The sequence below is a fragment of the Notamacropus eugenii genome, chromosome 2 (genome assembly GCF_028372415.1).
Source record: "Notamacropus eugenii isolate mMacEug1 chromosome 2, mMacEug1.pri_v2, whole genome shotgun sequence".
Lineage (NCBI taxonomy): Eukaryota > Metazoa > Chordata > Mammalia > Diprotodontia > Macropodidae > Notamacropus > Notamacropus eugenii.
In genome coordinates this window covers 108613802-108629127 of record NC_092873.1, presented here as the reverse complement: position 1 = coordinate 108629127, position 15326 = coordinate 108613802, and the positions used below count along the sequence as shown (strand labels likewise).

At 37.9% G+C, this 15326-nt stretch overlaps 1 protein-coding gene and 1 pseudogene across 13 annotated transcripts in view; both read left to right on the top strand.

Moving 5' to 3' along the window:
• Nucleotides 1-15326, top strand: part of SUPT3H (SPT3 homolog, SAGA and STAGA complex component) — a 654394-nt gene that overhangs the window by 517732 nt on the left and 121336 nt on the right. For all 13 annotated transcript variants that reach the window (XM_072642333.1, XM_072642332.1, XM_072642324.1 and 10 more), the window contains 2 exons: nt 7118-7230; nt 13711-13818. In XM_072642333.1, the coding sequence (XP_072498434.1) occupies nt 7118-7230; nt 13711-13818 (221 nt within the window). The remainder of the gene's footprint in view (nt 1-7117; nt 7231-13710; nt 13819-15326) is intronic.
• LOC140526255 (heat shock cognate 71 kDa protein pseudogene) lies at nt 8416-10651 on the top strand (annotated as a pseudogene).

The window sequence follows — 15326 nt, the reverse complement described above, 5'->3', positions numbered from 1 at the left end:
TTCCAAGTTTGCATAGAAAGACAGACAGAGAGGTCTGTAGATAGTGGTAACAGGGTGTGGCCCAGGTCACTCTTCCAATATACATGAACTGAAAAAGGACTGTGGCTATGCATTAGAGCAAGAAGTGGTACCAGAGCCATAAAGAGGAATTCTGACTTTGTTTAGGCTCCAGGAACAAGTGCCAACTGTCAGCTCTATCACTCACTGTCATTGTGTCCCAGGTCACAGATCTAAGTGGTTCAGAGGAAAGATTTGCACCCAGGGGTAGCATGCCAAAGTGAAGAATGGTCATATCCCCAGGGTATGTACTGAGTGAGGAACAAGTTCAGAATCCTACAGTAGCCCTGTGGTTCTTACCCCAGGGAGTGAATGGAGTCTCAGCACTAACCACCAGCCCAATTTGAAGCCTACAGAAAAATAGCCACAGTAGAAATGTCAGACCAAAGAGGAAACTGGAGTTTTATCACTGTGAACTGGCACAACTATATAGTTGTCTTATAGTAGGTAAGTCTAGTAGGTGTTGGCCATAGAATTCAGGGAAAAATGCTTCCCTGAGCATTAGAGTTAACCAAATAGAAGGTAATAACTCCATGAGACAACAAGAAATGTTAGAAACAAAGTCAAAAGACTGAAAAAAATAGAAGTGTGAAGTACCTAACAGCAAAAAACAGACAAGGGAAAGACAACTTAAGAATCATTAGACTACCTGAAAGCCATGACCCTCCCCCCCTAAAAAGAAAGCCTAGAAATCATAGAATCATAAAACTGTCTGGACCTCTTAGAATCAGAGAGCAAAGCAGAAATAGAAATAATATACTAATCACCTACTAAAAGAACCCACAAAATGAAAACTCCCAAGAATTTTATGGCCAACACCTATAGTTTCCAGGTCAAAAAAAAGTTCCACAAGCAGCCAAAAAGGACTGATTTAAGAGCCAAGGAGCCATGTAGTCAATATCTCAAGATTTAGCACCTATCATACCATAGGAGTGGAAAGCTTGAAATATGGTGCTTTAGAAGACAAAAGATAGTGCATAATAACCTAGAAGAAATTGCCCCAAACTGAGTATTGCGCAAAACCACAAAAGAGGAAGTGAACCTTTAATTTCCTGTTGTTCAAATCTAGCCTATCCTTCCCAGTTGGAAAATTATCCTCTTTGATAAAGAAAACAGGGAAAAAATAAAAATTGAGTAATTCTATTATCTATTATCATCTTCCTGTCCAGTCAGAGCAGGGACATACTGTCTTTTCATTTATATTTCTGTTGCCTCTAGTGTCAAAATCCTTTTTTTACTAGACTCAGTTCATTTTAGACTGCAGCTTTCCTGGCACTATTCTTGCCATTCTTTTGTATTTGTCCTCAGTTCCTTGTTCTCACCTCAGTGTCTTGTTTGTAGCCTTTTAAAACCTAACTTTCTTGTTAAAGATCTTATAAAACCTCAGTCTTTTTTGAAGCTATCTTTTCTTCTTTATTTGAATCTATTTCAGTATTGTCACTGGAACTTCATTCATGAGGGTCTGCCATTCCTGTTTGAGCTTGTTTCCCCTTTAGAGTCTCAGACTATGGGATCACCCCATCTTATCATTGAACTTATTAACATCCATACTTTTAAAGTCTAGGTACATAGATGAGGCTTTAAGAAAGTGACAGGAATAAATTTTCAAAGAAGAAAAGAGAAGGCATATCAGGAGGAGAGTAAGGAATGGATTATAAACAAGTCAGGTGAGGGTTAAGGTATGGAAGGAATATTGGAATGACAAGAGTCAGATAGTAGCAAGTCAATAATGCTTTGTGCATAGTGTGCCTTGAAGAGAGTTTTAGACAAAGAAGAGTAGAAAGGAAGGGAGAACAAGCCCCAACCAATTGAATTAGCTTCCTTATTAGTGATTGTGATAAAAAGATATTGTGCAGACCATGTTTAGTCTGTTCATTAAAATGCTTGAGAGAATTATTTGTAATTACTTAATCTTTGCATTGTTGCACAGTTAACAAGATTAGTCCATATACATGCATTCATTCATCAGATGCTAAATACTCAATGCAGAATCTTGAAAAGGCAACCTTCTTGGAGCTTACAGTATAGCAGTGAGATAAGACACAAATATGGAGAACAATAATACAAAATATTGTTGGTAATTGCACAGTAAAGAGTTTCTAAGCAAAGTATCATGTAAAGTCTGAATCAAGTCATTTCCAACTGGGAAAAAAGTGGCATTTCAATTCAGTGATGAAGAGGAAGCACGGAATTTGAGAAATAGTGAACAAGATGAGCAAGAAAATACAGCACATGTTCAGAGGACAAAGATTGTTTTAGCTCGATGGAAGCATAAGAAAGATTTTTCTAGTCAAGCAAAGAGGCAAAAGACAACCATCATTGTGAAGTTCTTACTGTGTGCCAGGCATTGTGCTAAGCACTGGGGAATAATAAAAGCAAAAGCAAGACAGTCATTGCCCTCAAAGAGCTTACCCTCTAAAGGGGGAAAGCAACACATAAAAAGAAGCTGAAAAACAAGGGTCGTTTGGCTGAGCATGATGGCAAAGTCTCTAGAGTCAGCAGCACAGATGGGGAGTGGGTGAGGAATGAAATATGACCAGCCTCAGCCCATCACCAAAATGGAGGCCCATAACTCAATGGATGAAATAAGGAGGCCAGCATGGTGGACAGTCCAGGCATCAGGCACTGAGGGACACTAGTGGTGATTCCAAGAGTGGATTGAGAGAGAGAGTGGAAGATCAAATGGACTTGCAAGTAGCACAAGACTGAGTTCATACTTAGAATTGAAAGGTTCCCCATCCCATTCACCATTCCAACCATCTATGCAGTACCTGCTTTATTTACTTATAGTCCTTCATTCTTAAAAAAAAAAAAAATTTATTGATAGCTTTTCTCGTTGCCTAAATTTCCTTGTTTTCTTCTCCCTTTCCCTTTCAAAGAGTCATCCTATATGCATCCCTTTATTTTAATTTGCCTTTATCTGCAGTGTGTGTTGCTCTCCTCAAGAGCTCAGTCCTATAAAAATTAGAATGATGCAGGAAAGACAAAAATGATCGAGGTTCTTCTTAAAGAAGAAAAATTTTAACTTATTAATTCTATAACTCGGGTGAATCTAATTGAATGCTCAACTAATTCCTACCCTTCCCCATCCACCCCCTCCTACAACAAACTCTCTAGGGGCCTGTCACATAATGCCTATTGTTATATTACTGCCATCAGTCAGGGAAAAAAGTTTGCTTACTGCCTTTTACTGACTGAGGCAATTGATGCCTTTTAAATCTAAGTTCAAAAGTATTCCACAGATGTTAAACAAGTGTTCATGAGCAGTTGCAGCATACTGACTAAATGGAATGGCTGCATGTCAGGGAATATCCAGATGATTGGTGACTTTAGGGAGATAGCTTTAAAAGGAATTATAATAATTTCTACCATACTTGTCAGTTTTGGATGCTTACTTCTGTAGCAAGACTTAACGTCTTGTGTGATTTATTTAAATGAAAGCTGTGTCCTTTGTGGAATCCATGAAGACTCTATAAGGATCAAAGACCTACATTTTGAATTATAGTTTTATATTTTATAGACCTGAATCTAGATTCATCAGAAAAGTGAGCAGTGTGTTTTTTTAGCAATCATTATTTCATGGATTCAATAATGTCTTACTATCAAGTCTTTTTCTTCTGGTGTACTAGTTAAAATAATAATCAGAATACTAGTAGTTAGGGAATATAGCCTTATGAAATTAAATGGAAGAAGTTTATAATCTCAGCATAGAAAGCCAGGTTCAGATGAAAGTCTTCAACTAATGTGTATCAAGCACTCAGGATGTTCAAGGGACTCTGTTAGATATTGAGAGAGATACAAAAAGAGGCTTAAGTTATGGGCATAATCCTCAACAAGCTTAAAATTTCATTGACTGTAAGTGCAGTGTGTTTTATGTTCCATACCAAATTAGTATCTTACACAAGGTATCCTCTAGGGATTCAGAGTTGAGAAAGAATACTGAGACCTTGAGAAGTCAAGGAGATAAAACTCTACCTGGGTCCATAATAATGGATAAGATTCAGATAAAGCAAAGAAGTTGTAGAGAACATTCTAAAGGGGGAGTGGAAGAGGGAACGGTGTTAACAAACAGAGATAAGTACATAAAGCAAGTAGACTTGTACTTTTGAATCAGTTGGGAAATAGTGAATAATGGAATTAGAAGAGTCAGCTAGAAGAAAATTTTGAACGTCAAAGTGAAGAATTTGGACTTTATCCTATAGAAAGAGTAAATGAACACTAATTTAGACATTTTGAAATTTTTCACAATATGGCCTGCCCTGGAATGCCCTTTCTTCTACCACAAATTCTTTCCCACCAAATTGAATGTTGAATGAAGGAACGAATGTGACTAGTCATCATTTACACTGAGGTAATATACACAGTACACAAATAGTTTAGTAAACCACATTAGTTGCCAAACAGTGTCTGCAATGAAACTGGGCTACATATCACAGGACCCAAACAGCTGACTACTGATACATTTCTTAGCAAGTGTGTTGCCCTCTGAAATATGGGCAAATATGGGCTCTTTGGGATTAGAGTCTCTGCACATTGGCTGATGTCCAAAACACTAAGTTTCATCTTCATTACATCATTCCATATGAAATTCTCAAGCAAAGTACTTGTTTTTCAATGTTGAAGTTGGTGTGTAGTATGGAGTCATTAAAAATTAAATTCTGATTATCTCAATAGATACAGAAAAAGCTTTTGACAAAACACAATCCCCATTTCTATTGAAAACACTGGAAAGCATAGGAATAAATGGAACTTTCCATAAAATAATAAGCAGTATCTACCTAAAACCATCAGCAAGCATTATATGCAATGGGGATAAGCTAGATGCATTTCCAGTAAGATCAGAGGAGAAACAATGATGTCCATTATCATCACTGTTATTCAATATGGTATTAGAAATGCTAGCTGTAGCAATAAGAGAAGAAAAAGAAATTGAAGAAATTAGAATAGGCAAAGAAGAAACTAAGTTATCACTCTTTGCAGATGATATGATGATATACTTAGAGAATCCCAGAGAATGAAGTAAAAAACTACCTGAAATAATAAACAACTTTGGCAGATTTGCAGGTTATAAAATAAACCCACATAAATCATCTGCATTTCTCTATGTTACTAACAAAGCCCACCAGCAAGACATAGAAAGAGAAATCCCATTTAAAGCTAGGGTAGACAATATAAAATACCTGGGAGTCTACCTGACAAAACAACCCAGAGACTATATTTATACAATTACAAAACACTTTTCCCACAAATAAAGTCAGATATAAGTAAGTGGATAAACATCAGTTGCTCATGGGTGGGCAGAGCCAATATAATAAAAGTGACAATTCTACCTAAATTAATTTACTTATTCAGTGCCATATCAATAAAACTGTCAGATAATTATTTTCTAGAGCTAGAAAAAATAATATCAAAATTCATCTGGAAGAACAAAAGATTCAGAATATCAAGGGAACTAATGAGGAGAAATGCTAGGGAAGGTGATCTAGCCCTACCAGATCTCAAAATGTGTTATAAAGCAGCAATCATCAAAGGCACTTGGTACTGGCTAAGAAAGGGAAGGGTGGACCAGTGGAATTGGTTAGGTACTCAAGACACAGTAGTCAATGAAGATAGCAATCTACTGTTTGATAAACCCAAGGACCTCAACTTCTGAGATAAGAACTCACTGTTTAACAAAAATTGCTGGGAAAACTGGATAACGGTGTGGTGGAAATAGGGCATAGACCAATGCCTGACACTGTACACAAGAATAAAGTTCAAGTGGATTACATGATCTAGGTATAAAAATTGATGCTATAAGCAATTTCAGGGAGCAAGGAATAGTGTATTTGTCAGATTTATGGAGAATGGAGAAATTTCTGACCAACATTATAAAGTGTAAAATGGATGATTCCGATAACATTAAATTGAAAAGTTTTTGCACAAACAAACCCAATATAACCAAGATTAGAAGGGAAGCAGAAAACGGGGAAAGAATTTTTGCAGCTAGTGTCTGTGATAAAGGCCTCATTTCTAAAATTTGCAAGAATACAGGTCATTTCCCAGTTGATAAATGGTCAAAGAATATGAATAGCCAGTTTTCAGAGGAAGAAATTAAAGCTGTCTATAGTCATATGAAAAAAATGCTCTAAATCACTGTTGATTAGAGGGATGCAAATCAAAACAGCTCTGAGGTAACACATCACACCTATCAGATTGGTTAACATGACAAAACAGGAAGATGATAAATGTTGGAGAAGATGTGGGAGAGTTGGAACACTAATTCATTGTTAGTGGAGCTGTGAACTGATCCAACCATTTGGGGGAGCAATTTGGAATTATGCCCAAAGGGCTACAAAAATGTGTATACCCTTTGATCCAGCAATATCAATTCTGGGGCTCTATCCCAAAGAGATCATCAAATGGGAAAGGGTCCCACATGTACAAAAAATATTTATAGCAGCTCTCTTTGTTGTGGCCAAAAACTGGAAATCAAGGGGGTGCCCATCAATTGGGGAATGGCTGAACAAGTTGTGGTATATGAATGTAATGGATATTATTGTGCTATAAGAAATGATGAGCAGGAAGACTTCAGAGAGGCCTGGAAAGACTTATATGAACTGATGCTGAGTGAAAGGAGTAGAACCAGGAGAACTTTGTACATAGCAGCAACCACAGTGTGTGAGGAATTTTTCTGGGGGACTTAGTACTTCATTGAAATACATGGACTTAAAAAATTCCCAATGGACTCGAGGCAAAACGCCTCCCAAATCTAGAGAAAGAACTATGGAATTGTATTGCAGATAGAAACAGACTATTTCCTTTTGTATTATGCTTTGTTTTGTTTTGTTTTATGATTTCTACCATTCATTTTAATTTTTCTATGCAACATGCATTTAATAGGAATGTATGTGTAGAACCTATATAAGATTGCACACTGTTTTGGGAAGGGAAGGGGAGGGAGGGAAAAAATTCTAAGATCTATGGAAGTGATTGTAGAACACTGAAAACAAATAAAATAATTAAAAACAATAACAACAAAACAAGTTAAATTCTGTGCTCTGCTATTTTTATTGAGCAGCCAAAAAAGCTTCCAAGTTCCGAGATTGGTTGGATTGTAGCAGTATGGAGATCAAACCAAATGTTATTGCCATGGAGATTCTAGCCTATTTAGCATATGAGACTGTGGCCCAGGTAAGACAATATATTTCTCTTTATGTGGATCTAGGGAAAAACTTGAACAAGTTTTCTAGGGTAAAACCCTATGCAAGAAATAATGTAATTTCTAACTACTCTATAACTTTTTGTTAGATCTTGATGCAGCCAACATATTTTTACCTGCTGTCTTAATTGCAAAAGGATGTAAAAATGGTTCTGAAGGAGGAAATATTAGTAGAGGTGGGCTCACATACTCCCACCTTAAATTGAATCTCCAAGAAAAGATTGATATTTATATTAGCTTGTTTGTGATAAAAAAGAAATAGACAATGAATTGGGGGATGGCTGAACAAGCTGTGGTATATGATTGTGATAGAATACTATTGTGCTATAAGAAATGATGAGCAGAATGGCTTCAGAAAAACCTGGGAAGACTTACTGTCTGGGAAGAGCTGATGCAAAATGTAGTGAACAGAACCGGGAGAACATTACATACCATAATAACATTATTTTAACAGTGATCAACTATAAAAGACTCAGCTATTTCTGATCAATACAGTAATCCAAGAAAATGCCGAAATACACATGATGAAAAATTTTATCTACCTCCAGAGAAAGAAGGAAAGAATTTTGAGTGCAGATTGAAGCATATTGTTTTTCACTTTGTTTTTCTGTTTTGTTTTGTTTTTTTGCAACATAAGTAATGTAGAAATATGTTTTGCATAACTTCACATGTATAATGGGAGAGAGGAGAGAATCTGGAACTCAACATTTTTAAAAATCAATGTTAAAAAATAAAATAATAAAATTTTAAAAGATTGAGAACTACTGGAAGATTTTAAGATGAAAGTGATAGAGTTTTCATTTGGGAGCCAACACTGGAAAGCAGAAATCTTTTTGGATCAATATTCTTCTCTGTTTAACTGTGACCTAAGGCCATCTACATGACTGCCTCCTGTGTCTAACTTCTCAACCATGAAACTGTGGGACTTGTAGGGAGCCTTTGCTGAAAACCAGATGATGCCTCATGAGAAATGAATCTTTATGAGTTGGTGAGAAGTATAAAAAGCACTTAACTGAATACAATGAGCACTCCTACTGGTATTTATGGTAATGTGGTCAGCCTCCCCCCTCACAGGATTGTAAAGAGAATCTATTGAAAGAATATATGTAGCTACTCAGCACAGCAGCAGCTCTTCTTTCCCCACAGCGGTCAGCTACGACCCCCGGTTCCCCAGCAACCATGTCGAAGGGACCCGCAGTTGGCATTGATCTTGGCACCACTTACTCCTGTGTGGGAGTCTTCCAACATGGGAAAGTGGAGATCATTGCTAATGACCAAGGAAACAGGACCACCCCCAGCTATGTCACCTTCACCGACACAGAACGTTTAATCGGTGATGCTGCAAAGAATCAAGTTGCAATGAACCCCACCAACACAGTTTTTGATGCCAAACGTCTGATTGGTCGCAGATTTGATGATGCAGTTGTACAGTCAGACATGAAGCACTGGCCTTTCACAGTGGTGAATGATGCAGGCAGGCCTAAGGTCCAAGTGGAGTACAAAGGGGAGACCAAAAGTTTCTATCCAGAGGAAGTGTCTTCTATGGTCTTGACCAAGATGAAAGAAATTGCTGAAGCTTATCTTGGGAAGACAGTCACAAATGTCGTCGTCACAGTACCAGCCTATTTCAACGATTCCCAACGTCAGGCCACTAAAGATGCTGGCACCATTGCTGGTCTCAATGTGCTCCGAATCATCAATGAGCCAACTGCTGCTGCTATTGCTTATGGCTTGGACAAAAAGGTTGGTGCCGAGAGAAGGGTGTTGATCTTTGACCTTGGAGGTGGTACTTTCGATGTCTCCATTCTTACCATTGAAGATGGCATCTTTGAGGTCAAGTCCACAGCTGGGGACACCCACTTGGGTGGGGAGGACTTTGACAACCGAATGGTCAACCATTTCATTGCCGAGTTCAAGTGAAAGCACAAGAAGGACATCAGTGAGAACAAGAGGGCTGTTCGCCGTCTTCGCACCGCTTGTGAACGTGCAAAACGCACCCTCTCTTCTAGTACCCAGGCCAGTATTGAGATTGACTCCCTCTATGAAGGTATCGACTTCTATACATCAATCACTTGAGCCCGTTTCGAAGAGCTGAATGCTGATCTCTTCCGTGGTACGCTGGACCCTGTGGAAAAGGCCTTAAGAGATGCCAGGCTAGATAAATCACAGATTCATGACATCGTCCTGGTGGGTGGTTCCACTCGAATTCCGAAAATCCAGAAGCTTTTGCAAGACTTCTTCAATGGCAAGGAGCTCAACAAGAGTATCAATCCTGATGAGGCTGTTGCTTATGGTGCAGCTGTTCAGGCTGCCATTTTGTCTGGAGATAAATCTGAGAACGTGCAGGACTTGTTGCTGTTGGATGTCACTCCTCTTTCTCTTGGAATTGAAACTGCTGGTGGAGTTATGATGGTTCTGATCAAACGTAATACCACCATCCCCACCAAGCAGACACAGACATTTACCACCTATTCGGACAACCAACCTGGTGTGCTTATTCAGGTTTATGAAGGTGAGAGGGCAATGACAAAGGATAACAACCTGCTTGGCAAATTTGAGCTCACAGGAATCCCTCCAGCACCCAGAGGTGTTCCTCAGATTGAAGTGACATTTGACATTGATGCAAATGGCATTCTCAATGTTTCTGCTGTGGATAAGAGCACAGGCAAGGAGAACAAGATCACCATCACCAATGATAAAGGACGTCTGAGCAAGGAAGACATTGAGCGTATGGTCCAGGAGGCTGAGAAATACAAGGCTGAGGATGAGAAGCAGAGAGACAAGGTGTCTTCCAAGAATTCTCTTGAATCTTATGCTTTCAACATGAAGGCTACAGTGGAGGATGAAAAACTGCAAGGCAAAATTGGTGATGAAGACAAACAGAAGATCCTTGACAAATGTAATGAAATAATCAGCTGGCTGGATAAGAACCAGACTGCTGAGAAGGAAGAATTTGAGCATCAGCAGAAAGAGTTGGAGAAGGTCTGCAACCCCATCATTACCAAGCTGTACCAGAGTGCAGGGGGCATGCCAGGAGGCATGCCTGGTGGATTCCCGGGGGGTGGAGCAGCCCCATCTGGAGGTGCTTCTTCTGGACCCACCATTGAAGAGGTGGACTAAACAACAGAAGAAAGAGCATTCCACACAGCTTTTCCAAAAATTGAAGGACTCAAAATTTGTAGCCAAGGCAGTGGCAGTTTAAAAGTAACATTTAAGCTACTGTATAAATCTGGGCATTCTGAATACTTGAATGTGTGCAGAGGGGAGAGAAGTGAACAACATTGCACTTTATCAGTACTGTAAACAAGTGGAAATGCAATTCTTGTCCTGGAGAATAAAAATTATTTAAAATTGGCACCATAAAAAAAAAAAAAAGAATATATGTAAAAGTGCTTTGTAAACCATACATGCCTTAACTATAAGCTTCTGAGGTCAGAAACTGTCATTTTTCATATGTGTACTTCACAGGTCTAGTATGGGATCATTCACCTAACAAGTAGCAGTTGAATAACATGTTGGTAGAGTGGAAAATTGTATTTGCTATTAAAGGAAACTTGTAGGCACAGTATTTGTCCTGGAGGACTAGAATCTAATAACAAAACATGAGAACAGTATAATATTCTATGCTTTCATCCTTCCTTCATCCAAGGATCCTAAATGATGCCTGATTTTTAAAGGCACATGACTTCAGACCTCAAATCTTCTATTAGTTATCAATCTCTTTGGATGTTGAGTTCATTTGTATTTGGTTGCTTCCCTAATTTTCATTATATTTTGCTGTTTCAGTAAAGCAAATTTTCTCTTTTGTTCCATTCAGTTTTCAACTATGCCTCTTGTTTGCCTTTCCCTGTGTTTTAACTAATCTTCTCTATCTAATCTTTTTAGCTACCTCCTTTTCTCTTTTTTAAAAATGCTTTTTAAATATCATCTCACTGAAACCTAAGCAACCTGAATCCTAAAAATGGTTATAATTTAAAAATCTATAAAAATTGTAATTTTCTAAGATGATTCCTATACTTTTACTTCTTAGATATGGTTTTACAAGACCAGAAGTTAAGACGGCTTATTTTTGCCTTGGGACTTTTACCTACAATTTAGATGTACTGCCACCAGATGAGTGCTTGGTTATGGCATTATGGTCCGAATGAGCTAAACTTTCCATAGATGTAGCTGATTGAAAGAAATGAACATGCTTTTGGATTTAGAAATAATTTTCAAAAATTAAAATTAGAAATCCTCACTGAAACCAACTGAGAATAAATGCCAATAATACCACTTGTTGCATTTTTAAAGAATAATAATACTTAATGTTTACATGCTATGATAAAATTCAAAACAATACTTTACATACTTTGGGAATAAATCAATGAGAAATACATTTATTGGACACTTAAAACATACTAAACACAGGATTCTTCTCCTTAGATGCAGGTCAGGAAGCTATAGCCCATCAGCCAAAATTGGGCCACAATCTTTTTTTTTTTTTTTTTTTGGCCCATCAGTTAAATATGGTACAAAAACAGGCTTTGGGTCATGTTTGCTCTACAGGCCCTACTGCTAACACATGCCCTAAAATTCCTGGGTCCTTCATCAAGACCGCTTCTTTATTTCCCTGGATACATACCAGTCTAAGAGATATGGGAGACAGCCTATACAAACATAGAGAAGTAGGCAGGACCACCCCACACACACACACACACAGACACACACACTGCCCCAACCCAGAAGTTGGTACTTCCCTCTCTGGTAACTGTGTATGTATATAATGGCCAGACAGTTTTGGAAGTTCTGTTTGTTGACTTTTGATTTCCTCCATATTTTCTCTGAAATTTTGACTTTGATTTTCTCTGATACCTGTGCTTGGTTAAAGTGATTGGTAACTTCTCAAAAGCTGCCTTTACTTTTAGAGAAGCAGACCAAAGAACTTGTGATAGCAGGCCCCCCTGTGTATGTTGAGGTGCTTACTGATACACAGGGTCCAGTAGTTTTGTAGCTCCAACCAAGCTGGCCTGTTTCTTCTTCACACACAATGTTTCACCTCCTGCTTTCCTCCGTATGTTTGTATAGGCTGTCTCCCATATCTCTTAGACTCCCTCACTTCATTCCAAGCTCTACTAAAGCATCAGCTTCTACTTGAGTCCTTTCGTGAACCCACTAGCTGTTAGTGCTCCCCAATCCCTTGTATCAATTTATTGTATATTTGTTTGTGCTTATATGTATACAAGCTTTCTCTTTGATAAAATGTAAGCTTCTTGAGGGTGAAAGCTTTTTCTGTTTCTGTCTTTGTATCTTCAATACTTAGCACAGTATCTGGCACATAGCAAGTACCTAAAATATATTTGATGGTTGATTGATCAATTGGAGCATGTGTATAAAAATATTGCATGTGAATACAGTTTTCTAGAATACCGATTCCTAACTATGAGGGAATTTTAACGTTTCAGCCATGTGTAGTATAATCTATTCAATCTATTCAATTTAATGCAGCAAACATTTATGAAGCATTCATATGCTTCATGGTATGTACCAGTTCATGGGCTAAAAAAACATAACTAAAAACTATCCCTTCCCTTCACGTAGCTTCTATTCCCTTTCTACACCATTCATTAAATATGTCACCTTGAGTAAATTGCTTCATCTCTTTCCATTTTCTCACCTCTAAAATGAAAACAGCAACACTTTTTAAAATATATATTTTATGCATTTCATTATTTCCCAATTACATGTAAGAAAAATTTTCAACATTCCCTCGCTATAATTTTGAATTCCAAATTCTCTCCCTCCTTCCTCTGGCTTGAGAGGCAAGCAATTTATATCAATTGTACATGTGAAATCATGTAAAACATATCCATGTTGAAAAAGAAAACACAGACAAAAAAAGGAAGACAAAGAAAGTGAAAAAAGTACGTTTCATTACGTGCTCAGAGTTTGTCAGTTCTCTCTCTGGAGGCGGGTAGCGTTATGGGGAACAGCAACACTTATACTACATTGTACAGTGCATTGTACAATGGAGGCTTTGTAAACTTTAAAGTATGGACTGTCACTATTTTTATTATTTTGAACTCTATTTCTCCTGCCAAGAAAGTGGTATGTATTGCTAATAATTTAAGTATGTACATATATTTAATTTAAAAATGTATATATGTCTATGTTTCAATATAGATTTTAAAACTGAATGCATTGGGAGACTGAAGGGATAATTTTGTAAGACTCTTTGAGATCATTAGGAACACCACAGAGGACATGACGTTATGTCTTTTAGACTTCTGTAGAGCCTAGAGCAAAGATGAACTTAGAGCAAGTAGATAAATGGAACTGCAAGTAGTGTTCACGTTGGAATCTTTTTGTTGTGTGTGCATTTGTGTGTGTGTGTGATGATGATGATGATGATCCTGTAGCTTCAGTGGTCAGCTCCAGCTTCTAAGTTTGTTTTCTTCATTATTCTCTTCTAGTTGGTGGATCTGGCTCTTCTGGTTAGACAAGATATGGCACCCAAAGCAGGTGACCCATTCAGCCATGCCATTTCTGCTACTTTCATACAGTACCATGCTTCTGCTGAGGTAATGTTTAAATCTACTCAAACCCTACTCCAATACTCTATTGCAACAAAAAAAACCCCTGAGTTCTTTAAGACATTTTAAGCAGAATGTCAGAGGCAGCACAGTACAGAGGAAAGAATACTGGCTTGGAAGACCTGAGTTCAAGTCCTGATTCAGACACTTAGTATCTATGTTACCTTAGCCTCCCCAGGTCCTAGTTTTCTCATCTGTAAATGCTGGGAGGTCCAAGTTGGGCCTTAGTGTATGAGCCCAGCAGTAGACTGTCTGTTATCCATAGACCAGACTCGCTAACTTTACAGAAACTCATCACACAAGGTTGGCTACCAAGTGATGACATTATTTTGTTCACTGCAAATCATGAAACAGTTTGCTAAGATGACTTAGCAGGGGCTGAAATCTGTATTAGTGGAGAAAGTACCCCTATGGATGATGTCACAGTTCTTGTTGAGGAAAGTGAAGAAAAAACCAAATATATAATGTACAACACTGTACCAGAAAAATACAAAAGAAATAAAAGAATTCCCAAAAAGAACTTTCATTAGATAGGCAAAGACCTTTTTCCAGAATCTTATGGGAATACAAAGGTGATCCTATACAACCTCTGAGAGAAAGGCTTTGAGAGTGGGCCCAGGAATAAACTATATCTGTTATCCAAGGAACAGCCTAGCTTAGACCAGAGTGATTCAGCACCAAGGGTTGGATATAATGGTGATGGATTTCTTTGGTCACAAGAACACATGAAATCATTCACTAAGATGTGGATATGGTTATACTAGTGTTGATGGGGAAGTACCCATACATATGAAATCATGGATATTTTGAAGCATTAAAGTATAAAAAATGACATTTTATCTGGCTTATCAATAGTTGTCTTCCTTAACCATAGTAGTAGTGTTTTACATGCTTTCTTTATAAACCAGTATTTATATCCATCTTGTTTTACGAAAGATCTATTTTTCAGTGAAAATTACTTAGTCCATAGCTTCTCTTTCATTTTCCTGACTATTGAGCCTAGTGTCTAGGAAAGGAGAAGGAAGGTTCTGGAGGGTAATGACAAGAGAAAACCGGGTATTTCAGTGTCATTAAAGAATTTTATTATGTCTTTGGTCCTGTGTGCTTGTGTCTTGTCTACTATAAGTCTCAACCCTAATTGTTTCCAGAGAGCTTCCCATCCAGGGAAGTGGAGGGAGTCTACACTGGAGTCTTATATTTAGCAAATGGGCCATTTTCCACAGAAGTTAGTTAAAAGGGATAACTAAAAAACTAGGTCAGATTACTACGAAATTTGCTTTAAACAAGTAAGGAAAATCAGAATTATGACTTAACTGGCTTGGGTCCACTACCAAATTTATACTTACTAATTCCAACCGGGCCCTCATTGAAGAAGGGCATTCCTATTTGATTCTTCTAATTGATTCCATATCCCACTCACTACAGGGATTATCCCAAACCTTTTCTTTTTCTACATCAGCCTTACATCCTACTCCATACCTCAGCCTTCCCTGCTG